The sequence below is a fragment of the Centropristis striata genome, chromosome 10 (assembly GCF_030273125.1).
Source record: "Centropristis striata isolate RG_2023a ecotype Rhode Island chromosome 10, C.striata_1.0, whole genome shotgun sequence".
NCBI classification, from domain to species: domain Eukaryota; kingdom Metazoa; phylum Chordata; class Actinopteri; order Perciformes; family Serranidae; genus Centropristis; species Centropristis striata.
In genome coordinates, this window is record NC_081526.1 from 26,375,881 (window position 1) to 26,401,079 (window position 25,199).

Consider the following 25,199-nt stretch of genomic DNA (forward strand, 5'->3'; position numbering starts at 1 on the left):
CAAAAAAACTGTGTTGCGCATTGCATTTCGAAATGTTTCACTGCTGTCATCGTCGTTCCTGCCAATGAAAACATCTGCAAAAATCTGCTTCTTTGGGTGAAAACAGATTTCTGTTTTTATATTGCCAAACCCAATCAAAAACAATTAGATGCACCACAATGTGGAGAAAATACTCACAGCTGCGTTAACCTGAATACACTGGATGCAGCACACAAAGAAGTGTGCAGGGATATGGGCAGGAATAGAAGGCAAGAGAAGTGAAGAAAATGAGCTGGTTGGCTACATAATTATGTGGAAATCCAGGGAAGAGGTTGGCATCTCTGGAAAACGTACTGGGATCAAATGCCTTTGTTTAAATTCCAGACAGTACTGGCTGTTTGGCTTATTTAAAGAGAGGCTGGAGGATCACATGGTGATTGTTTAGAGCCTTGGCTTACCAAATTAGCTGTTGCCATTCATTTGGAAAGATCTAATCAAACATTAATTATTGTGACCACCTGTGAAAGAGGAGGGTGTGGAGTGCTGCTCATCACTTCCCTTATGGTAGCTGCAGGGTCCTTACAGTCGGAATCCAGCGAGTGAGACTCAAACAAGGACCACAGGAGAGAGAGAAGCAGATTGCATTCCATCAGATCGCGCAGTATCTAATAGGATGCACAGCAGCATCTGAGCCACATTGCTGTTTGCCAGGTTTTTTGTGACCACTGAGAGCCTGGCATGATTCCTTTGACCCAGATATTTAGCAGCTTAAGAGCTTTTCTTTTTTAAGATTTTTAGGATAGCCTGCACAAGCACAGGCAACTGACAGGCTGGATGAGACCAAGTCTGAGCTGCATGAACCCAACTTCCACTAACTCTTTAACCCGATTGGCTTGAAGAAAAGCAACCAGTCCTTGGATTTCCAAACCATATCTAACTCTATAGTAATCTCAAATGTCTGTGTCGGAAAAACAATGCCGGATGCCTTGGGGGTCATTCTTGTTTCGCATTTTTGTTCAAGTCCATGTTTTCCAATCAGTTGTGACATGTTCTGTCACCGTATGGAGAGCCCTGCTTGTCCCATGAATAGTCAAATTAGACTGGCTAGAGGGAGGATGTAATCTGGGTGCAGTCAGGTATGGCTTCCAGAGCAATGTAGCCCGAGAGGTTGGCTAGTAATCAGCAACCAGAGGTGTCTAATTGGCATATGGCTGTGTAAGTGCCAGACTACTCTGTTCATTCATCCAAATAGAATTAATTCTCTGGCCATCACAAAATGTGAGACAAAGGCAGCTTTGATAAAACAAAACAAAAGAAAAGTGCAAGCATGATATTCAAAGTGGATGAGTTCCCTAAATTGAGAAAGAACAAGTAACTCTACTACTATTCTCTGGGTTGACAGAAATGCTGTGCCGCTGTGTAGTATGAAAGTCATCCTGCAGATTTGTACTGAGGAGAGATACAAACAGGAGCTGTATATTGAAATGCCAAACCCCTGAATTTGAGCTTAAAAGCCCCTCTGACACAAAGAGACCGAAACACTTTTGACTGTAGAATACCACATCAAACCCGAGGAAAATTGGACAGTCCATCAAAAAAAAACTGGGCATCTGGCAGCCCGTTCTGGGCACCAAGCCATCTCCACCCTGCAATTCTTTCTCATTAAATACATTTTGCCCACACCAAAACACAGCTAAAGCAGAAAAAGTCAAAATCTAATTTCCCTGAATGAAATCAAGCAAAAAATAATCAAGCACCCAGTGCTTTCGCAGACACACCATGTGTAAATAATCTTAAATCTCAAATGCCTGCTGCCTCTCAGTAGTTAATCTACCATCAAATGCTCTCTATGATACTTAGTTATCGCGGCAAAATGTAAAGCCAGTATGTTGCAGTGGTCTGCAACATTAAAAGACAAGTAAAAATCCTTTTTGTGTTAAATTTTGTTGATGCACTTTATAATGAATTGTAGTAGCTATTTGGTGAAAAAGCATTCAATATTGTGTCAGCTATCTGTCTTATGACAGTTGTATCAAAATATAAATGTCAAAATAAACTCTCAATAACACATGTTTATCACTGAAGCCAACTTCAGTTTGCATAAACTTGATTAATTTTTCCACTTCCTCATTAGTTTTTTCCCTTTTATATTCAACAACTCTGTGATGCACAAGTCATGCAGTTGTATTAGATTTTACACTTAATTACGTTGGGTTTTTTGTTGTCGTTTTTTGCTGTGAATGAAAAAGTGTTTGAGATTTTACGTCGAGTTCATGAATGCAGAATGACAAGAAACTACGGGGAGTGCACTGTGGGACGATAAGCCAATAATAACAAATCTCACAATACCCAAGTGCTACAGTGCAGCAAAATTAGTTTCTGGAAAATGAATCACTGCACTCATGAACACCATAACATCAGTCTCTCAAAGCATCAGGTGTTACAGATTCAATTTATTCATTAATTTTGCTGTTGGTGCAACACAATTAGAGGCCTAGTGAATCCAGGACTAATCCCCAACACTCCTAGGACATGAATCACAGTAGCAGGAGATAGGAATAAATGAGCTGCAATAAAAAGGTACTAATACCCCGTATTACTTCAAGCTTAAAGTCTCCCCTTCCTTCAGTACATGTGTCCACTTCTACCTCAGGAGGCTGAGTTGCTCAAGCCTCTGACTAATTATTTTTGGTCTATGTGGGCGGAGAAGCATGCATGTAACACACTTGTATGCTGTTTTTTTTAAACCAATGATTCATGTGTGAGAGAGTGTTCTGCACTGTGGAAGGTGACACTGAAAGTCATGTTACTGGGCTGGAGGTTTCACTGGGACATTTTCTACACAGCAGCCTCAGAGTGTCTGACACCTTCTCCACTTTACCCATTTTTTAAAGAGCTTACACACAGTCACTTCCTCTGCCTACTCCAGCCCACGTATCTCTCCATTTTTATGAGTGACTTACTGATGAATTTCGTGTTCTTCCCGCAGGAGTAAGAGAGGAAGCAATGGGCTGGACTATGACTCTAAAAGATGACTTTGGGGTCATTGCCTGGACACGGCGAGCTGGGAGCTACCTCCGCCTCTTCCTCCTCTTTTCTCTCTTTTCCCTTTCAGTCCAGTCAGACCTTGTGTTTCCTAAGGAACATCACTTCTCATGGAAAGCAGGTAAAATGTTTAATTCTTCTTATATTCAAATGCATCAAGGTCTTTCATCTCTGGAGCAAAATGATTGCATGTGGTGAATTGTAAATCCACACATTCAGATACTACTACAGCTTGTTGTATGTCTTTGCCAAGGTTGCCTCAGTGGTCCTCTCTAAAAATATATTTATTTTTCTTACGATTTATGTGTAAGGATTTAACAAGATAGACCTCTCTGAACCTGTGAAGATTCATACAGTAAAGTACAGTTGGATGTGCTGCTAGTGTGAGCACACACATACTCACAGTTTACAGACTCCATACACACACCAGAGTCACACAATCATTACTACTTCTCATTATAGGAGAAAAATACTGTACAACTACATTCCTTTTCAGTGTAACCAGTTCTGCAGGAAAAGTAATCCGCCTCTTTCTGACACACATTGTTGGGAAGCATAAACCTCAGGCTGCCATTGGACTTCATAAAGCCAGAGAAAGCTCACGCCTGGGCAGTTAGCATAATAATATGTTCTTTCTGAGGGACTATCCATCCCTGCCCCATGGTGACAAGCGGGGCCTGGATTGTTACCGTAATGATGTGTATGCTGTGGTAACGTGACACGGTTAATGAGACATTGGTGCACAGTAAATAATCATGTCCTGGTATGTTCTGCTGACGATTTATAGCCACAGTTATATCTGGCTGACAGGGTTTCAATAAACAGCGTGCTGCATACAGTACATACATTGTTCGCCGAATGTTGAGTGTTTTAAATGTTTTTTTTACGCCTTAGAAACACTTTTATGTGCATCCAGGTAATATTTTATATAAAAGCATTTGCTAGAAAATCATGTCAGTATAACTGTATTTAAAGCTGATGTCATACGTCACTGCCTTTTATAAGGAGAATTTGAGGTAATCTCACAATTCATCCTTCATTCGCGCAACAAATTCAATTGAAAATGCATTTCCAAAGCAGCTTGAGGAGGAAAATTTGGCCTTCCCACACAAACGACCCACTTGCTGTGCGATTAGCACTTTCATTTCTCACTCTGTGGTTGGGTAATGACACTGCCCAAGTGATAAAGAGATTGATTAATTTCACTTGAAAGAGCGTATGTTCAAAAGGGGATGTAACCGGGACACCAAGAGTGAGGATTTGACATCCTTGCAGGGCTAAGACGGCTTATGAGTTGTTGCTTAACTGGAAATGGGAAAACCACTTTCGATACAAGAAAGGAAATCTCAAAGTTAACATGCCTCACCTCTGAATATATCCACCTCCTGATGTCTGTTTGACACCGGGGAGAAAACTGAGGGACTTTATCACAGTGCTTTGAAGTGAAATCCAAAAACAGAAACTCGACTTAAGAGCAGTCGGTTGGACAAAAAATACAAAATACATTTGGTGTAGTTTTAAATGAGCAAACGTTCCTCGGGGCCATACACGTCTCACATACTGTCTCTGCAGGCTTTTTATCACAAGTCTGACTGTTACATTGTTGTTGGTAAATATTGATTTCATCCACATCCCCATCATGGACATAATATATTTGAATACTTAATTTGGCTGACAAGCTCCCTTTTAATTTTGGACTTGTCAATGGAGGAAAGATGGTGCTCTAAATTATGCACAGCCACCCTATTGTGTGTTTGGTGTGTCTATCTAGGCCAGCAGCATTGTGGGGTAAATCTTTTGTGTGAGCCAGTTCCCAGAGCTGTGGCTAAGCTGGGAGTCTCTGGCTCAAACAGAGAGCTGGAGCCATTTAAGCTTGACCTTCATCAGTGTCTTAGGAAGCAGAATGGAGCGCTGAAACATTGCAGCTAATGGAACTATTATTTAACTCTTTAAAGTGACTGTATGAAGACAAACCCTTTTAAACAGCCATTCTTGCCCTTTTCAACAGTGTGGTATACATTAACCATTAACTGACAGCACAGTGTGTCAGAACAGACAGAATTGGAGTAAAAAAATAGCATACTGGCTCTTTGCTCAGCTTTAGAAAGTAGCGATCAATGTTCTGACATCAAATGTGTGAGAAAAACGCTATAGGAGGTATCACATATTCTAAGGACTGGATGTTCCTTCTGCTAATCCATTTCTCAACACATCAGGGCTGTCGTCTGGTGCAGCACTCTATGATTTGCATTGCTCTGTGAACGTTTGTTTTTGTCATTACATCGGGGTTGTTACACTGCTGTAGATTCCACATAACAAGTTGATGCGTTGGGGGAAATTGATTTTTCAATATAATAGCAGACGGGTGAAAGTTTGCATTGCTTTTGCCTTTTAAATTTTGTTTTTGAAATTCAAAGGATCATATAGAGTCGTTTTAGCTTCAGAATGCTGATATCCTCCGAAACAGAGCGTTAAAATTGGATTTATTTTGACTTCCATAAGCATCTGCATTTAAACACGACAGCATGACGCCGCGCTCATCCAGTGTCGGCTTTAGTCTGCTGAAAAAAGCAAGATCCCCTCTCAGGTTTTCATTTGTCATCTTTAAAATGAGTGTAATTTTTGTGGAGAAAGTCTTTAAAATGCTGGGATTCACCTATCACAAGTTATTTGTGTTTGTTACAGCTTAGTTTAACAGGAAAAGAGCTGCTTTATTCTTACATACATCCCAGATGGGGCTGTATTGTGCATCAAAGCTTCTCTCCCTCGAATAGAAGAAAAAACACCTTTCTTTAAGTTTTTTATTTTCCTTCTTTGACGAGGGAATCCAGCTATAGTCCGGGATACTGAGCTATCTTTATCTCTGAGGAGAAAAGTGATATTTCAGCATCATTATAACAATACTTAAGACTGCAATAAGCACTATGATTAAAATAATGTTTTTTTTTATTTATTTAGCGACTATGTAGTTCCCATTTCTCATTTACTTATACATATTTCTTCCATTTTTGGCTATAAAAATATAATTATACGTGTCGTTGTTATGATAAATCCTGCTGGTGTTCTCTGGAGGATTGAATAATTAAGCCATCTACTGTACATCCGAATTATGTGGGAACTTTTAGCAGTAAGAATCAGCTTAGGAGCAATGATTTTCAAAAGATTGAGAAATCAATAGAGTTTTTTTTCCTTAATGAGAGGGATTCCCTCAGCTCAGCTGGGTTATATAAAGAGTTTACAGGGCTGGAGCTCCAGGACCTGGTCTTACCCGGGGCCTTGTGACTGTAAGAGCAAAAATAAACCCATACGGGCGTGATACAGTCAGGCAACATTTACATTTCATTTCAGGGTCTGAGTGTATTTATTTGCAATTGCACCACACTGTTGCACCATCAAAGCTGACATCAAACATCACTGCTGCAGTGAGCTTCTGTTGTTTCTGAAAAATAAGCTCCAGAGAGGCACTGTGCTGGGATCCAATCTACCAGGATTTCACATTTAACCAAATTGCACTGAATAATTTACAGAGGGCTTTTGCGCTTTAACATTGACAAAGAAAAAGCAGAATCACATTTGGCAAATGCATTTTTTAGCCAGTTAGCATCAGTGAATAAGCTGTTGCAAGCAGACAATATCTAGTTATTCTTACGCTGGCTTAGTCTTGCAAAAAACGTAAATGCAACTGTCAGCTGTTACCGTCACAGTCAGTACACCTCTTGGATGATGAATTGTTTTTATAAAAGAAGTCACTGCTTGTCCTGACCACATCAACAGGTTCTTTCCTGTTGGGAGCATGGACATGCTCAGAAATTGTCATGTATGCCACTAAAAGATACAATAATACAGGATAAAATAATAAATTATAAAGATATAGGTCTCATGTGACTATAGGGCCACTTCACAGAGATATAAATAACAAATGACACATTGAATAGGATATTGTAGGAAATCAGACCTGCACTGCCATAATGTGATGACTCATGTGGAGCTGAATTCAAATGTGACTCGAACCAAACACAAGAAAACAGTTTTCTTTAATATGTGCATGAATGTGAAAGTTAACAAGCACCTTTGGTGGACTGTGACCTGCTTATTCAGAGTTATATATTTTAATTTCTGCTTTAATCTAATATTGGATTGAAAAGATTTTGATCCAGACAGCCTGGAAATACCAGTCTCACATTTTAATACAAGCAATACCACTCTTTAATAGAAAAGGGAGCATAAATGTGAAAAAGCAAAATAATGGTCCCTCAAACCCTTTGTGAGCCTTCATTTTAAATAACTTTTTTTTTTGTCAGGCCGATTTGTTGCTTTTGGCGGGAATCTCAGGGTCAGTGTGAGCAAGTCAAGTAACTTGATAACACATTTCAGAAATTCAGTGCTGAACTAAAAAATGAGATGTGACCCACACCATTGAGAACGTTGCCTGTATGTGACAGAAAATAGACCAAAGACAGATTAAACTGCACATACAGCTCACATATAAATCTCAAATTAGACACAGCTGGCCAATTAATCCATGACTATTCATTGGTGTGAGTAATTATAAAAAAGTTGTGGCTAGTGTGACACACCAACACATTCACAACTTCCACTTTCACAGGAAGATAACAAATCATTTTGTAAATGTTATTCAATTGAGTGAGTCAAGCACGAGTAGAAGTAGATTAATAAAAATGCTATTTTGTGTTCATTTTGCACAAGGTTTGCAAGTATTACAATATAACATGTTGACATAATAAGAAATAATTTGCACTCCACCATCTGCAGCACTGAGTACAACATAAACAAGCTAAATGAATAGACAATGTCATCAGGCCTTTAACATCTGCTCCAATCTCAGTGAAGGGACGTCCCATCTGGCTATAAAAGATGCTTATACCTGCTAAGCACTCTCACTTGTTTCATGACTGACAGTTCTCTATCAAAGTAAGGGCCCTTTACAAACCCTGGTACAACAAACGTAAGTTTTCCTGCTGCCTTAAACTGTTGATATGACAGGTTCAATAAACCTGATATGAAGTCGAATCAAAAACTGTTCAGCCTTAGTCAGATTTGTTTTACATTCACTGCTGTTGGAGACAGTTTGTACCAGCGTTAGAACAAAGACGATGTGCACTGGGGTTTGGGGATTTGATACTAACTTCATTCAATTTATCTTAACTTGGCATGCCCATAAATGTTTCCTTCAAATTGCAAAACAGAGAGATCTTTAGAGAGTTTTAACTGTCAAACATTGTTGTGCAGACCATTTTTAACAAACATAACTGATGAGTTGAATGAACCTTAAGTGTTACTTTTATTCAACTCATTATTTCAAGGCAAAGCACTTCAATTAAAGACAGCTTCTGGACTGAGTGGAAACTAGATGTTAGAATCTGAATTGACTTCACTCATACAGTCTGCATGTTTTACAGTGTAGCTAACACAGATCCTCCTCCTTCATCCAGCTGTTCCAGCTGACTTCATCCCTTATAAAGCCATATATATTCTCAGACAGTTTAATCCAGGAAATGTGCAAGTAGCAACCTCTTCTTCAATGACTAATCCACTCTAAGTTTGCATCATGCAGAAATCTGCTGCATTTCAGCTAATAATCACCCCGAACAAAGCAATTTCATCATTGTTGTAGTGAGTATTAATGAATGTGTATACATCAAATATTCATATTTCTGGAGGTTTGTTTGTTTACCTGCACACTTTTCAATCTTTCTGAAATGATGCTTGGTCTCAAATAGTTCATTATTGAATGATTTAATTAATAATGATAGCTTGCAGTGCTACACAGTGTTACAGCAGGCCTTCTCCTTCAACAACCCTGTGGACAAATAACACATTATATGGATTTTTTTTTTAGTATATAAACTCTCTAGTGAGTAATCTTGCCTTCAGCTGAAATGTTAAATTATAAAGTGTTATGGTGTGTAGACAAGCGTTGTTGGTAGAAATCCCTTCAAGCCTACAGTAACTTCTCAGATGGAGATGGAACAGCTCTGACCCTTTCATGGGCATCCTCATCCTCATCCTCCACCATCTCCCTCAGCACTGGCTCCTCTCATGGCTGTGTGTTGAGTCCCCTCCTGTACACCCTGCTGACATATGACTGCACGGCAAATCACCCATGCTGTCATACTGTAAAATTTGCAGACGTCACAGCAGTGGTGGGCTGCATTACCAACAGCGATGAGTCTGCATACAGACAGGAGGTGGAACACCTGGAGGATTAGTGCAGAGTAAACAAGGAGGGCCAGACACATCACCTCCCCCCTGCACATCGGAGGAACAGCTGTTGAGATGGTCTCCAGCGTCAGGTATCTGGCCGTACACCTCACCAACGACCTCAAGTTGGGGTACCAACACCTCTCACCTTGTCAGGAAGGCCCACCAGCGACTCTACTTCCTCAGGAGGCTGAGGTGTGCTGGACTTGGGAGCTCAGTCCTGACACCATTCTACAAATGTGCAGTGGAGAGTGTTCTCTGCTCCTGCATCACAGTGTGGCATGGCGGCTGCTCTGCTGTGGAGAAAAAAGCTCTGCACAGGGTGGTGAAAGCAGCACAGAGGATTGTTGGAGTCAGCCTACCCACCACCACAACAATCTATTCCACCAGATGCAGGAAAAGGGCAGCTAACATCATAAAAGACCACACCCACCCCGCACACTCACAGTTTTCCCTCCTCCCCCCAGGATGGAGGTGGAGGAGCATCAAAAGCAGAACTGCAAGACTGAGCAACAGCTTTTATCCACAGGCTGTTAGGTTGCTGAACTCTGTCAGCCCCCCTTAAGGGCCCCCCCCCCACCCTCCAAGCTTAAGAGGCGCAGACTCTTCACCCCTGCCCCCCCTCACCAGGAACATGTGTAATAATCACCATGCCCCCCTCATGGACAGGTGCAATATTGGTTAGATTAGCTTGACTCTGTGCACTATATTTATATGTATAGTAGCTACAGATTTTATATTTCACTGTGTTGTATTGTATTGTATGTAATCCTATCTCAAAGACCGCACCTTTCGTGTAACTTGGAGGGGTTCTGTTTCAGAGCATGTCTCGCCGACATCTCCCAGTGGATGTCCTCGCACCACCTCAAACTCAACCTGGGAAAGATTGAGCTACTTTACCTCCCAGGGAAGGGCTCCCCCACCACTGACCTCCACATCACTGTCCAGAACACAGTGGTTGTCTCCACAGAAACCGCCAAAAACCTTGGCGTGACTCTTGACAACCAACTAGCCCTCTCAACAAACATCACCGCCACCACCAGATCCTGCAGATTCTTGCTGCATAACATCAGGAGAATCCGCCCGTTTCTCACCCAGAAGGCAGCTCAGGTCCTGGTCCAGGCGCTGGTCATCTCACGCCTGGACTACTGCAACTCCCTCATGGCAGGCCTGACTGCCAAAGCCATCCGACCTCTGCAACTCATCCAGAATGCAGCTGCTCGATTGGTCTTCAATCTTCCCAAATTTTCACACACAACACCCCTCCAGCGATCCCTCCACTGGCTACCTGTGGCTGCGCGGATACATTTCAAGACTCTAGCTCTGGCGTACTCCGCTGCTAATGGTTCAGGTCCTACTTACATCCAGGACCTTGTCAAACTCTACACCCCTGCCCGTCCTCTCCGCTCTGCATCAACCAAACAGCTGGTGACTCCCACCCTGGCCTAGAGGTTAAGAATCGGTCTTGTAACCGGAGGGTAGATAGTTTGAATCCCAGGACTGTTAGCAAGGCACCTAACATATGTTTAAAGGAGGGGTTAAATGCAGAGGACACATTCACTGTTTGCTGTTTCAGTGTGTGCAAGTTAAGTTTTATACAGTATATATATATAATGACTGCTGTCACACTGATGGAAAAACACGAAATATGTTGGAGATGGCATGTTTGTAAACTTTTTGGAAGATACATTCTCACTTTTTTATTTTAATGGAATCACAGCGATGACTGGTGCCAGGTGATTTTCCCTGTGGACTCAGCAGTTGTCAGCAGTTTGACAACAGCTGTGTATCAAAGTGGGATTTCTTCTGCTGCATACTGTACAGGGAGCTTTAAAGGTAAATAAGCAATGATTCACACATGGCAGACAACTGCTGCTGCTGCTGTTCCTGCTGCTCTGTACTCCAAAACTTTTACAAAATACCGATCAGTGACGTCATGTGACAAAGAAAATTAACAAAGGCCCCATTTACATCTGGCATTAAAATATGTCTCCTATCCAGACTGTATCTGCATGTGAGTTAACCTAATTACATTTACTAACGTAATAGCATGTCTCCAGAGTCCACAATGAGATTCGATTGCTCCGTTCACCTCAAACAAACTCATTTCTCCAGCATCTCCTCCTGCTGCAGCTGTCTGTTGCAGGGATGCACAGATTGGCTATGAAATCATCTGAATCACTTGTGTGCATAAACCATCCACCTGCCACCCACCCGAATTAATTTATATTCTCAGATTTAGAGACCCACGCCTGCATAGACAGTTCACTCCTCCTCCTCTAATCCCTGTAGGCTGTGTTGCTTTTTCAAGGATGTATTGTGTTAAAGCATGAGTGAAATCCTTAAAGATTTCCATTAATGATTAGATATTGCTTTCGGTAATTGTAAACTGTTTTCATGGGCACAGTCACGTCACTGCAGCAAAACCAAAAACTGTAGTTAGAAACGGAGAAAACTGAACTTTCTGAAATAGTCAATGAAGGTACTCTGCTGTTCTTAATGTGCAAATGCACAGTGTCTCTCTTAATTGGGACACACTTGCCTAATATAAATATATAAGTTAAGTAAAAGAAAATGTGACCCAATCCGTGGATTCACCACAATGCATATAGCATCCAAAAACCTCTAGCATCAGTTTTGGACATGTCAGGTACAGTGTGTCAGTTTCTGCATGTTTCATGCATGGAGGCTTTTCAAAATAAATTTCAGAAAATGGTTTTGTTTTGGTAGCAAGATGACTTGGTTAATGTAAAAACAGGGTTGGGGTTAAAAAAACAACTTCTTAACTACTACACACAGGTACTGTGGTGGAATGTTACAAAGAACATTTACTCAAGTAATGATCTTCTTACTTTTTGGACAATTTTGAGGTTATTCCACATATGTAAATTTTAAAATTCTACTCTACTACATTTTAGGGTTAAATGTTGTACTTTTTATTCCACTACATTTAGCTTGCCAGATTTAACATGAAAACATGATCAATTTTGAATTATACACGTTTAGAAATCAAACCACATAACAGTATATTAAGTGTGTGTCTATATATATATATGTATATATGTGTATATATATATATATATATATATATATATATATATATATATATATATATATATAACCGAAGTAATTTCACAGTGTGGTATTAGAAATCCTACTTAAGTAAGGAATCTGAATACTTTTTTTCCACCACTGGACATTTATGTTGTTGACATTGTAATGTAGAACCTGATTTATCCATACAGAAGTTTTTACAGGTTTATTTAAAATAACAGCACAAACACTGGCCTCACAGCTCAAAGTCCAGGGTTTGTTTTAGTCATCCACAGCCACTCCCACCTGCCTTAAATGGACATTCGCACTCTCTATATTACCATTTTCTGTCTAATAATGATGTGAATAGGCTTACATTAGCGTTATTGGAAAGCCTGGTGCATCTAGAAGAAGAAGAAGAAGAAGAAGAAGAAGATTTATTTATTAATCCCACAATGGGGAAATTCAACCTGCATTTAACCCATCCTTTTTTACACACAAGTGAACACACCATGCAAGGAGCAGTGGGCAGCACATTACTGCACACACTGTCTTACCATCCATATCTGATGCCGAGGCACATTGACGTCCTGTCAGAATATGATGAGTTTGGAGTGAGAACGGGTTGCCCTGGTAACATCTGGAGGTGGACCAGAATTTGTCCTCAATGTGTTTTGCGTGCATTTACGCCTGCACTTTCATGTGGTCTACCAATAGCAGATTGCATTCCAGTCACCCAAAACACATTTTAATGCACATTGTAAGGCAGGTCATTGACAAACCGAGATACAATTTTAAGTTCAAGATTGGCAGAGTGATATTAGTTGTAAGTTCCATTATCTGAGTGCTTTCATGGAAATTGCAGACAAGCCACAACATTTTTGACTGCAACCCCAGATCAACATCACACAATTCCCTGTCATAAAGTCTGTCTCTCTCCAACGCGAGGGGTGAGATATTGTTGTTGCAAAGGCATTAGTCTGAGATTGTGAACATCAGACACGCATTATGGTAAAAACGTTTGAAAGTATGGAGATTTAAAAGGGCATTGATACCATAAACATGTAAAATAAACAACGACAAAAAATTTAAGACTAGAATCATGAGGAAAAAGATTCTTTCTGTTTAGTGAAGAACATCGTTTTCAAGACAACTGGCCGTTTATATGTACATCAAAGAGTCAGCTGGCTGTAAAGTTACGACAGGGTTCAAAACCAACACCTTCAATATGAACACAGGACTTCTGTGGAGGTTTCAGAGAACACTTTCATGCAGCCGAGCTTCTATTTCCTCTCACACAAGTGTTTGAGGTGACACACACTCGATTTAAATGTTTCCTTCCTGCTTTTTGTAAACACTGTAAAGCTTTCAAGATGTTTTCCTTGTTCTATTCATATAGTATCAATTATGCAGTTTGGCACTACAATCCTGCAAATTCCTGCAAACGTGCACAAATGCTGTCTCATTAAAATTTGAAATAAAAAAAAAAAAACGTGGTTTGCTATCTGCCTCCTCACTTATCTCTCTTGGGTCGGCTGAGTCTTGTACACAAGTAAGCCTGATTAGGATCAAGGTGAATAAAATTCAAAGTTGAGTATTGATCTGGGGGGTGAAAGATGTTGCTCCAATTAGATATTCTATATTCCAAACACATCCACTGCATTTTTCAAAAATTGCCTTGGGCTTACCACTGACAGACATCACAAACAATAGATGCACTGCTTTGTTTAATTTAAACTTGATTAACGTTGAAAGCAGCATATTTATAACAGTAAACTGAGTATTCCAGCGATCAAAGCGACCTTGACAAAATTTGACGTGTCTCTTCAAAAGCCCTTTACATTGATTATGCAATTGAGATCTCATTTTGAACTCGTGTCCCTCCCTCCTTCTGACTGGCAGCGAGCTGATTGAGGCTGTCATAAAAGCTGGCGGCTTGTCTCATGAGAGCCACAAGGCAGGAGATTCCTCAGATCCCTAATCCCATGAGAATATTCTCACAGAAGAGTTTGCTTTCAGAGCCTTTCTCCTCTCAGAAGTCTCTTTCAAACAGCACGAGGTTTTCACATCACCCTCATACAAAACGTTCCAATTCTGGTCGAATCTCACAGAGTCAAATTTTTCCATTAGGAAGCTTAAGGGGGGAATAGGGAAAGACACGCGGGCACGGCTAGTTTATAACTGAGGACAGAAGTAATTATAAAGAGAGTTCTTGTAGCTGCTGGGAAGCCTGGAGTGCCATTGTGTGAATGATGAGAATCAAAGACAGGAGGTCATCTCATTACTGAATGATCCTGCAGGTTCAATTAATACTAATATTGAAATACATAAAAGGCATCTCTGGAGCTTCTAATTTTTGTTTAATGAAGCCCCATGTGTGCACAGCATTTTTTCTGCTCTCAAATTAATTCAAATGGATTAATATGACAGCAACAGTTAATGTGAATTTATAAATTTTGTGGGTGTTTTGGATCCTCTCTTACCACTTCTACTTAAAGAAACAGTTCAGATGCTGTACAGTGGCGTCACGCTGTGTGTGCACCACCAACCATTCTCCTGTCCGTGTAAAAATAGTGAGTCTCTGTAGTATAGCTGGCTTCACCAGGATAGTCATACTTGCACATAAGTGAAGTTAAAATAAAAACTAGTTACTGTATTTTGAAGTAAACATACAGGGGTTAACAGCCTCCGGAGCTTTTTTTCCCGTCCTATTTACAGCAGCTGTATTTTTCAAGACATGTAAGGTAAAGTAATGTCTAAAACTTTCTACACCATTTGGGAAAAACATGATTGCTGCTCAGGGAAAAATCCTGAGCCTTCATTAAATTTTTATCTAATTGTTCTCCAACTGGCATCATTTAAACACATGTTGAGAATGAATAATTTTTACGCCTTCCACCTAAAAAGAGGCGAAAATTGGCTGATGTTACTATTTTTAAGTAACATAACATACAGTTGCACTTCGGCATAATTACTAATTCTGAAAACTATTTTTGTCATACTATGCTGGAGTTCACAGACTGAATGTTTAGCTGACAAACCTGTTTCAATGCCATATTAATCTGGGTTGCTCTAATTGCAACTCAGCAATGCCAAGTTGATGTGAGCTTTCAATACTTTGAATTGAATATTAGGCCAAAAGATATTAGATTTCTTTAGTGAATAGCATATTAGTAGTAGTAGTACCAGCACACAGACACACAGACACACACACACACACACACACACACACACACACACACACACACACACACACATACACACGCACACTAGCCCTGTTTAGTAGGGATTTTAGGAATACAGCCGTAGCTCCAAGGCAAAAAGTCACAATACTTAAATTTGATTAGTCAACAGCTTCAGCTCCTTTAATGCAAATGAGATAAAGCTGCTGACAGGAGCTTCTCCTGTTCCGCTGCTGAAAAAAACTGGCCCAAGTGCAAAGATTTCCGTAAATCAGCAGCGAGGAGAGCCAGGCAGAGGCATGTCCTGTTCTTTGATGCCTCACTAGAAGTTGGGAGTGTTTTGGGGCTGATGTCTATGACTTGTACTTTGTGGGTTATGCATCTGTGTGAAGGTCAGGAACATAAAGAGGCCGTAAAAGTAATTTGTCACTGCATGAAATGAACGGACAAAGCATCTGACATAGTCTGCTGCTCACTACAAAATAAATTAAGCCACAGTGTCACATGGCATTATTACTCTATCATTCTGCTCCTCATTTTTACCAGCCTCTTAATATGCCCTATAAATGCTCTCTAGTGAGGGAGCTTCATTGTAATTCCAATTCATAAAAAAAAAAAGGCTATTTGCTGCTTTAACAAAACATGACACGCCTGTTGTAATTACAATAGTTTTAATGAGATGAACTCCTCTTTGCTTTACAAAAAAAAGCCTGGAGGTCTCAGGCAGACTGAGCTAGTGTAAGTCCAGGGAGAAGCAGCAGAAATACAGGGCCAGCTAAAGCCTTAATGCTAAAAATGGCTTTAAAAAACTCTTTTATGTTCATCTTCTTCGTGGAGCAGTTTCCTTGACAAGCTGCTCTCCATGCTGGAGTAGTCTGTCTTTGTCAGCACAACTGCTTATGCCCTTTACTGCAGACAGAGCTGGAAGTAAATAGGTTACCAGCTGATAAGATTTCTCATTTCTTCTTGCGAGTTCCACTCTTTTTTTTGCCGCTACGTCCTTCTTTGTTTGATAATTAATGACATGATATTTGTTTTCACCTCATTCAAAAAGATCTTCTCAGAAAAGTGCAGATTGGATGGGGACTCTTTAGTGATGCACTATCGAAAGTAAGAGGAAAAGGAAAATGTTAATGTTCTCTGTGTTTGAACAACTGCCTCTGTAGAGACCTGTTAAAATAGCCTACTCTGTTTACTGTGTATTTGACCCAGTGGGGAACACACTGGAGAGACAGCGAGGTGAAACGAAATGGATTTTATTCTTACCTGAGAAAAACTCCCATATGAGTCAGTTTCTGATTGCAGAGCACTGTCTATCAAGGCACTTGTTTTATTCTACCCTTTGATCAACTGCTGTGTTGAAACAGACTCGTCAGAACAGAGGATGTACAAGGGAAGAGAGAGCGGAGAGAGGCTGTGAGGACTGGATTGCAGTGGGGTTATCCTGCTACTATTAATGTGGAAGCCAATGCAAAACATGCATTTTTAATTATGACCTATGTGGCTCATCCAACAGAAAATGTAGGATTGAGAAACATGCATATATAGGATCTGGGCTCTGTTCCAAGACGCAGATGTATCCAGTATCTACTATGTATATCTTTGCTTAGTACCCTGAGTCAAGTCTGTCTCTGAGAAATCTCATTTATATACTAATTTGCTACAGCAAATTCATTTTGGATAAAATTAAATGAAATTGCCGTCTGGATTGTGCCATTAATCAACATATCTGATAAGTTTGAAAAATCTTAATTCTGAACAGTGAAATATGTGCTCAAGCAGTAAAATATCAGCTCATATAGCAACTAGAACACGATTGCCAATTTTTATGGTTATGTTTATGTTACTAACAGCACTTAGTGAAGGTTAGAGTAAGGACTCTTTGTGCATCAGCTGTCCACCCCAGACACCTCGATATGGCTTTTGTGTCATACAAAAAGCCTCTTTCACTCTCTCTATCAAAAAAACTTCTATTTTATAAAAATAACTTTAAGGAGACAAGGTTGTACTGTGCAGACTGTTTGGTAAAGGCCCTGCATACTCACATAATTCACTTAAAGCAGATTAGACAACTGTTCAGGCTGAAGCTACACAGGAATTACTTCACACTTAGTATTAACGTGTCCTGGGTGACCCGATCACAAGTCGATCGCTCCAAGTTCAGATGTGACCGCACTCAAGACACATTGAGGACGCACTTAATATCCGATCACTATATTTAAAGGTGGTCTTTAAGCAATGTGTACACAAATACGTCCTGGGCCGCATTAAGGACGTCTACTCAACGGACGTCCTGCTTTGATCTGTAGGGTTCACATGTAAATAGACAAGCAACAAGCACTCCACAGGCAGGATAGGTGCATTGCTGCATGCTGCTGCTGTATTTCGTATATCACAGAAACCACTCAGAGGGAATGCATGTTTTAGATGTTGTTTACTGTCTGTGAAGTTACTGATTGTTGTGGTGCTTTGTACACATCTTGCAACCCAACCACCATCATTGTTCCTCGACTCTCATCTCGGTGCACTGCTGCTGCCTATAGTCTGCTACATTGCAACGGCTACTTTATTAGCCATGTGAACTGAGATTTGACAACAAGTGGTCAGTTATCATCACTGTTGAAGCCGAACTTAACCGATTGTCCGTCTTGTGTTCCATTCTACGCTCATTCGGGTTCAAGACCCCAAAATTCTTGAAACCCCTTTCTTGGGGCAGTAACTCGCCCCAGCCCAGATGGAGCAGTCCCTCATTTTCCAGCAAAGAACTATGACCTGATGTTTTGTGGTTTCTGACTCCCACTTCAAACACCCTCCTCCCCCCTGGCTACACCTTGAACTCCTGTCTATAAGGGACAGCTCTGTCGGAGGCCGAAACCAACTGAAAACCCACAGTTGATTCTGTGCCATGTATACAAATACAACTCTCACTTTGGTGATACAAGGTCCAGATTGCTTATAGAAATGGCCCCAGGACACCATACTCCTGCACTGCCTCTGACAGGACTCACTGGGGGGGACAGCTTTCTCCAAGTCCAACGAAACACATGGACTGGATGAGCAAACTACCATGACCACTACAGCCGCCTCACAAGGGTAAAGAGCTGGTCTACTGGTTCACAGCTGGGACAATCAGTTGGAGCCTTCTTTCCAGCACCTTTGAGTAAACTGGGGAGGATGAGAGAGTGATAATTGAAGCACTGCCTGCAGCCCCCTTTTTTGAGGATGAGACCCACAAACACGGTCCAGTCACTTTCCCTTACTAACACACAACACTGAAGCTGGTGATTATTGAAATTCGAAAGAGAAATAAATCAATACAGTTATTGAATAACAAAGTACTTCATGGAATGCACTGACATAAAATAACCAAGGCTGGCATCTTTATCAAGGATGACTTTAACAATGTACTAATATTCCAGATTTGACCGATAAAGTGGCTTATGTACTGAGTTTTTGCATCACTTCCTTTGCATTATGGATTTGTTTGTGAGTTTGTCCCATTGTCTAGTTATATCTCTGCAACATGTCATTTAAAAAAATAAATAAAATAAGTCCTAACACTTGTTAATTTTCATTCGCTCCGCCCTGACATGAGCTGCTGAATAATTCTTTGTTGTTGAGCCAGAGCTGAATTGACCTATAAGACACAATGGGCACAACAAACCAATTTAATTAATTCTGCTAATGCTGGCCTTCTATGCTCTTTTTTTGTTTAGCAAGGCTGTTGAAAAAAATTTCACAAGTGACTTCTTAATCACAGTGTGGACTTCACAGTTTGCAATTCTCTGCTTTACTTATGAGGTGAGAGAGAGACATTTCCTCAATAGGCAAAATGAATTAATTTCACAGTTAAACAAGACCTCTCTGTTATTGCAATCTCAACAAAACAGGATCACTTTCAGGCAAAATAAACTCTACTCCTCCTACAGTAATTATTTAGTAAGGACATAATTATGAGATAAATATTGGTACACACAGGTCGTTTAATTTGGCTTACTCGGACTGCTGAATCCTCATATTAGCTTTGGCAGAACCGTAGAACACATTTGTCATACAGAACCAGGCTGCGTGGTTTGTCCTCAATCTCTTACAGAGTGAAGTCGTGCTAGAAAGGGACCACTTCAAGGCCAATGCGGAGAGGTGGAAGTATTGCAATGTTCAATAACTCTTTCAGTCTGTATGTGTGCATATGTGTTGTATTGAACCAATCTGACCCCCAAACTATTGTTGTATTATTTCTCCATTTTTACACAGCCAGCCAATCAGAAAACAAGTATTCCAGTTGTGTACATTTATTTATGTCGAAGGACTGTCGGAGTTCCTCTATTTATCTTTATCAGTTTTAATGTTAATGTCAGCATGCTAACATGCTAATGTTCAACATCTCCAAAGTGTTGGAATTCAACCTGCTGCTGAATGAATAGTCAGGGGATCATTAATTATTACAATTCATCTTTAGGCAGAACTTGAATGTCTGCACCAAATTTAATGGAGAATCACCCAGTTGTTGTGGAGACAGCAGCTCAAACCATCCCTACAGTAAGGGAATGTAAACAGGACCTCAAACAGAGACACATGGCAAAGGAAAAACCTATTGCACATATCACACAGAGAAAAAGCTTATTGCACATGTTATAAAGTAAAAAAAAAAGCCTATTGCACATGTTACATGAATGTGAAACGCTGTGGCTGAAACAACACGATTGTGTCAACTTTTTCCGTTTAATAGGGCTATAGCCTGTAGTAGAAACTGTCCCTCAGTCTGTTTGTCTGTGTTTTAAGCATCCTGAAACGTCTGCCAGAGGGCAGCAGCTGGAACACCCGCTGTCCTGGGTGTTACTGTCTTTCAGAGTGCTGCGTGCCCTTCTCAGACAGCGGGTGCTGTAGAGGTCCTGTAGGGAGGGGAGAGGGTGGCCGATGATCTTCTGGGCTGTGTTAATGACCGTCTGTAGTGCCTTTCTGTGTGCCATGATGCAGCTGGAAAACTACACACATGTACAATATGTCAGCACACTCTCAATGGAGCAGCGGTAGAAGACAGTCAGCAGATCTCTCTTCAAGTTGATCCTCCTGAGGATCCTCAGAAAGTGGAGCCGCTGTTGGGACTTCCTCATGACCGCTGAGGTGTTGGACCAAAGTGGTTGACCGCCGCACTGAGTAGAGGTAGGGGAAAAAATTGATACAGCATAGTATCGCAATATTTTGCGTGGCGATATAATATCGATTCATGGCCGCCAAGTATCGATTTTTTTTGTCATAATTAATGGAAAATATGAAGTGAATTCTATGGTACTTAAAATGAAATCAATTGATTTTTTGACAAACTAGATGGTGCTGTTGAGTATTATTCTGGTGAGGTCAGTAGAGGTGATGGTAAGCGTGACAGAAGAAGTTGGTACAACAAAGATGGCGGCACCGGAGATAATAAATAAGGAGAGCCCCGTCCGCCTTAATGTCAAGCGTGTGGATTTATTGTGGATTTTTTTTAACAAGGAAGGGACGAATGAGATAGAAATGACACATGGAGTTTGCAAGGAGTGCCGCATGAAAATAAAATACTCGGGGAATACAACGGACTTGCGGGCTCATCTAACTCGGCACCATCCTGAGATAGCATTAACTGATGACGGCAAAGCTAACGCTACATCAGCGCTACCGAGAAACTAGCCGACAAAACTGCCTCTCAATTCAGAACGCGCAGAAAGAAAGAAAATAACACAATCCATTGCTTTCTTCATGTGCAAAGGCTTGCGGCCATACAACGTTGTGGAAACGATGGTTTTAGCTACATGCTAAAGACAATGGAACCAGGTATGTGACTCACATACATACATACATACATTCATTATTTCACGGACTCAGCCGTATCAAAGCTATACACAGCAGTAAAGCTTGAAGTTGAGGAAAATTTGGGAACAGCAGATATACTTGTGATAACTTGTGTTGCGTGGACGTCGCGGGCAGTAGATTCATAAGCGTCTGTCTCACTTAGACTCGAGCAGAACATGAAAGTCACACCGGAGCAAACGTTGCACTGCATGTTTGATGTCAGTTCAGTTCAGTTTGACTGAATACTTTGTTGGTCAGTCTGTGGGTTTGACTCTGCATTGTAGAGAAATAAAAAGACTGTCTTATTTGACAAAACAATTATTGATTTAATTTAATTTTGTGGACACAAAATGCAGTTAAATAAGTAATTTTAAACAGTAAAATCGCAATATATTGTATCTCAATACTCACCATATCGCAAAATGCTTAAAATCGCAATAATATCGTATCGTGTCTCAAGTATCGTGATAAAATCGTATTGTGGGGCCTCTGGTGATTCCCACCTCTAGAACTGAGTGACTGACTGACAGACTGACATTGCCACCCAGAGAGCCAAAACAAGCTTTTCTGACAACTCTAGAGTTGTTTTATTTCCAGTTAAAATAAGAGAAAAAAGGGTTAAAAAAGTAATTCCCAAGTATCCTTACCCTTAAATTGTACCATATTGCAAATCTTCAGACAGTCTTTTAATGTTGTTAGGAGGAGTTAGCACAAATTATTTTATAATTATTCATCTCAGCAAAGTGACTTTACCTCAGGACTACATCTCCCCAGCCTTCAAACCCTGGATCCTGTTGAAAAAATTATTACTGAATTTCACAAACCCGGGGTTGTAATGTTGAACTTATATGGAAGTCAAGCGGGAGTGCAGTTCACAGAGATTTAAATGAGGCACACACAAAGTTGCATTTCAATAAGATGTAACTAGGGGAGAGAACACTGTTGCAATGATAAACAGACAGCGGTGGGAAAAGGGTGCTGGTGGGTTTTGCTGTAGGGGTGCTTGGAGGGCTTTCCTTGATCAGGGATCATGCTCTCAGACTGGCTGATTTGGCAGCGTGAGGCCTGAGCCAAAGAATGGCAGAAGCAACTCAATGACAAAGTCAGAATATCCAAAGAAGCTACTCATCACAAATGAAGTGAGGCCTGAAAAGCTGGTTTAGGCAGGAACTGAAAAGTTGCTTGAGCTGTATATCAGCTGCACGTGTCTGCTGAGCTTGTGTACTGCTGTCATGAATAAGCAGTCAGGTAAAAATGTGATAACTGTTTTGTCTCTTTCAGCCCCATAGGGAATCTTTCACAATAGGTGTTGGAAAAACATCCCAGTCTGTCATACTTATGTATAGAGAGGTGATGAAAAATGTCACATATAGCAATGGCATGACACATATGATATATATTATGAGAACAATAAGATATGTCCTGTCATTATTTTTTCTATTTGATTTATGTTACATGAACACAGTATGTGAAACAGGTAGTGTTTGATGTTAAATTACCTCACAGCTATTGATACCAATAGCCAATAGCCAATACAGCCCTGACCTATAAATACAACATTTTCTGACACATAAACAGACTCACATTGAATACAGCAGTTGGTCTCACTGAGCAGGGTAAGCTTGTTTTGTATACTATGAGATGTGGTTATTTTAACAATAGAAAGTCAGTAAAACATTGCACTATATTCTGGATCAAAGCATGGCTATAATTACATTCACTTTTGGCAGATGCTTTTATCCAGAGCGGCATGCAGCTCTGGTCAGTATTTGTGATTAAACCACGAGCATCAGTCCTAGATACCTGGTGACAATAATCAAATCCACCTTGCCATTAGCTGACCATGGGAGCTACGTGGACTTTGTGCTGATCTAACAAGCTAAACTCATTATGGGTACAGAAATAGCCTGTACCTACCGTGTAGCCTGTACAGTCTGATTTGCTGCAGCACATCAAATAGAATAGTGAATACAGTCAAGACAATGTGTCATGACAGCAAAGAGAGGGTGTCACATTAACTCATACTCATTGTGTTAAAGGAAGCAATTATTTTTAATTTACATGCATTAATGTGAAGAGAAAAAAGACAGAGTGCTTTGGTTTTTCAAGGTGCTTGTGTGGCGGTGTCCTCTTCCATAGCTACTACAGTACGGATAGTACCAATAATAATGTAATTCAAATCCTTCTCTGCGTCTTGTGCTTATCAGAATATCTTAAAAAGGGCCCGAGCCCAACATCCTCCTGAGACAGTCATTTTCATTAATCCTTGAGAAAAAATGAGCACAAATTCTTCGCCACATCATCTGGAATTATGTTTGGGGTGTTCTGTTAAAGTGTGATACTGGGAAAGGTGTTTAACCATGAGTTTGCAGGATGACAGTGTGCAAGAAACTCATAGCACATAATTAATATAAGTTGGATACGCCATGCATCATTTTCTTACCCCGAACGCCCAGCACTTAATCATAAGGAGAGAAGCCAGGTGAACTTTTAATAAGGATTTGTAGAGTGATGTTTGATCTTTCATTACCTTTGCCGTGAGGGTAATATGACGGCTTCTGCCTTTCTGTGCATATCAAACATTGACTAATATAATATCATTTTTTTACCCGGTGTCACCAAGAGTCCATACTAATGACTGAATCTCTCTTGAATGGTTGTGCATACTGGTACAATAGTTGCACAGATCTGCTGCTTTTGATGAACAACGTAACATTATTAACCCCGTGACCTTCTCCTGGGGACAGCAACAGGGACAGAGACAGTAATGGCTTACTTCGGCAGTTTTTACTTCTGCACTGAGCTGAGCCCTGTCTTGTTAACTTTGATCCAGAAACATTCTTTGCTATGTCTGCAGAAACTGATTAATAATCATAGCTGTGCTGTATTTTTCAAGTATTCCTTTTGGGTAATGTGCTGAGTGTATTGCGGGCGGGACTGAAAATACAATGACAAGTCATGTTCTTTTTGGGCTAAGCCACTGGGAAATGGCAGCTGCTACCTCCAAGTCAGAAAGGAATATTTAAGACTTTTCATTATCTGACTGTCTTTGAATCTGTGTGACTTATTATGACACAAGTGCTGCAGGTTTTCCCAAAGAGGACAGGTGGAATCTGCAGAGTGTCCCAATAGAAGAGCTCTCAAAAACATAATTGGCTCTAAAACTTTCTGCCCAGCTGGATGAGACAATTAGTCAGGGGGTTTCTTTAATCTTTCACTCAGTAACTGCAAATGGAATGTGCTTGATTAATGTCCAGTGGACCTGAAAATGTCAGCATAAATGTTATCCCCTTCTCTTTGTCTTTGTCTCTGATTCTTTTTAATGAGTGTTAACTTGCTGTAAACAGGTAAATGGCATTTGTCTTTGTGATCCACAGAGCTAGCACAATGCTCACTCAAAGGATATTCCAAAATGTGTTTTCAGTCTGGGACTGCTTGCTATAACAACCAACAGTAGTGCTGGGTATTTGGTTGAAATTGTATAATACTGGTGGTATTATATTATTTGGAGTAGATTTTCAGATATTTTCTGTCTAGGTTGTTTTGGTGTGAGTTAGGTAGTAGAGTAGAGATGTAAATGGTAAATAGATCTGCACTTACATAGCGATTTTCTAGTTGCACTGCGACCACTCAAAGCTCTTTACACTACAGACTGCGCTCATTCACCCGTTCACACACACATACTGGTGGCAGAGGCTACCCTAAACGGTGCCACCTGCCACCATTTGGAATTCATTCACACACAGATGAACGCAGCATCGGGAGCAATTTGGGATTCAGTATCTTGCTCAAGGATACTTTGACATGTAGGCTGCCATGGTTAGGGATCGAACCCCCGACCCTCCAATCAACTGATCCACAGCTGATGTCTGCCTGCTTGAATATAATGGAACTATATGGCACTCAGCT

General features: G+C 40.5%; 1 protein-coding gene across 1 annotated transcript in view; it reads left to right on the top strand.

The window, feature by feature from the left end:
- The window catches only part of thsd7ba (thrombospondin, type I, domain containing 7Ba), a 195,366-nt gene that overhangs the window by 49,274 nt on the left and 120,893 nt on the right, over positions 1–25,199 (top strand). The window contains exon 5 of the mRNA XM_059342920.1: positions 2,969–3,145. Coding sequence (XP_059198903.1) covers positions 2,986–3,145 — 160 coding nt within the window. The 5' untranslated portion in view covers positions 2,969–2,985. The remainder of the gene's footprint in view (positions 1–2,968; positions 3,146–25,199) is intronic.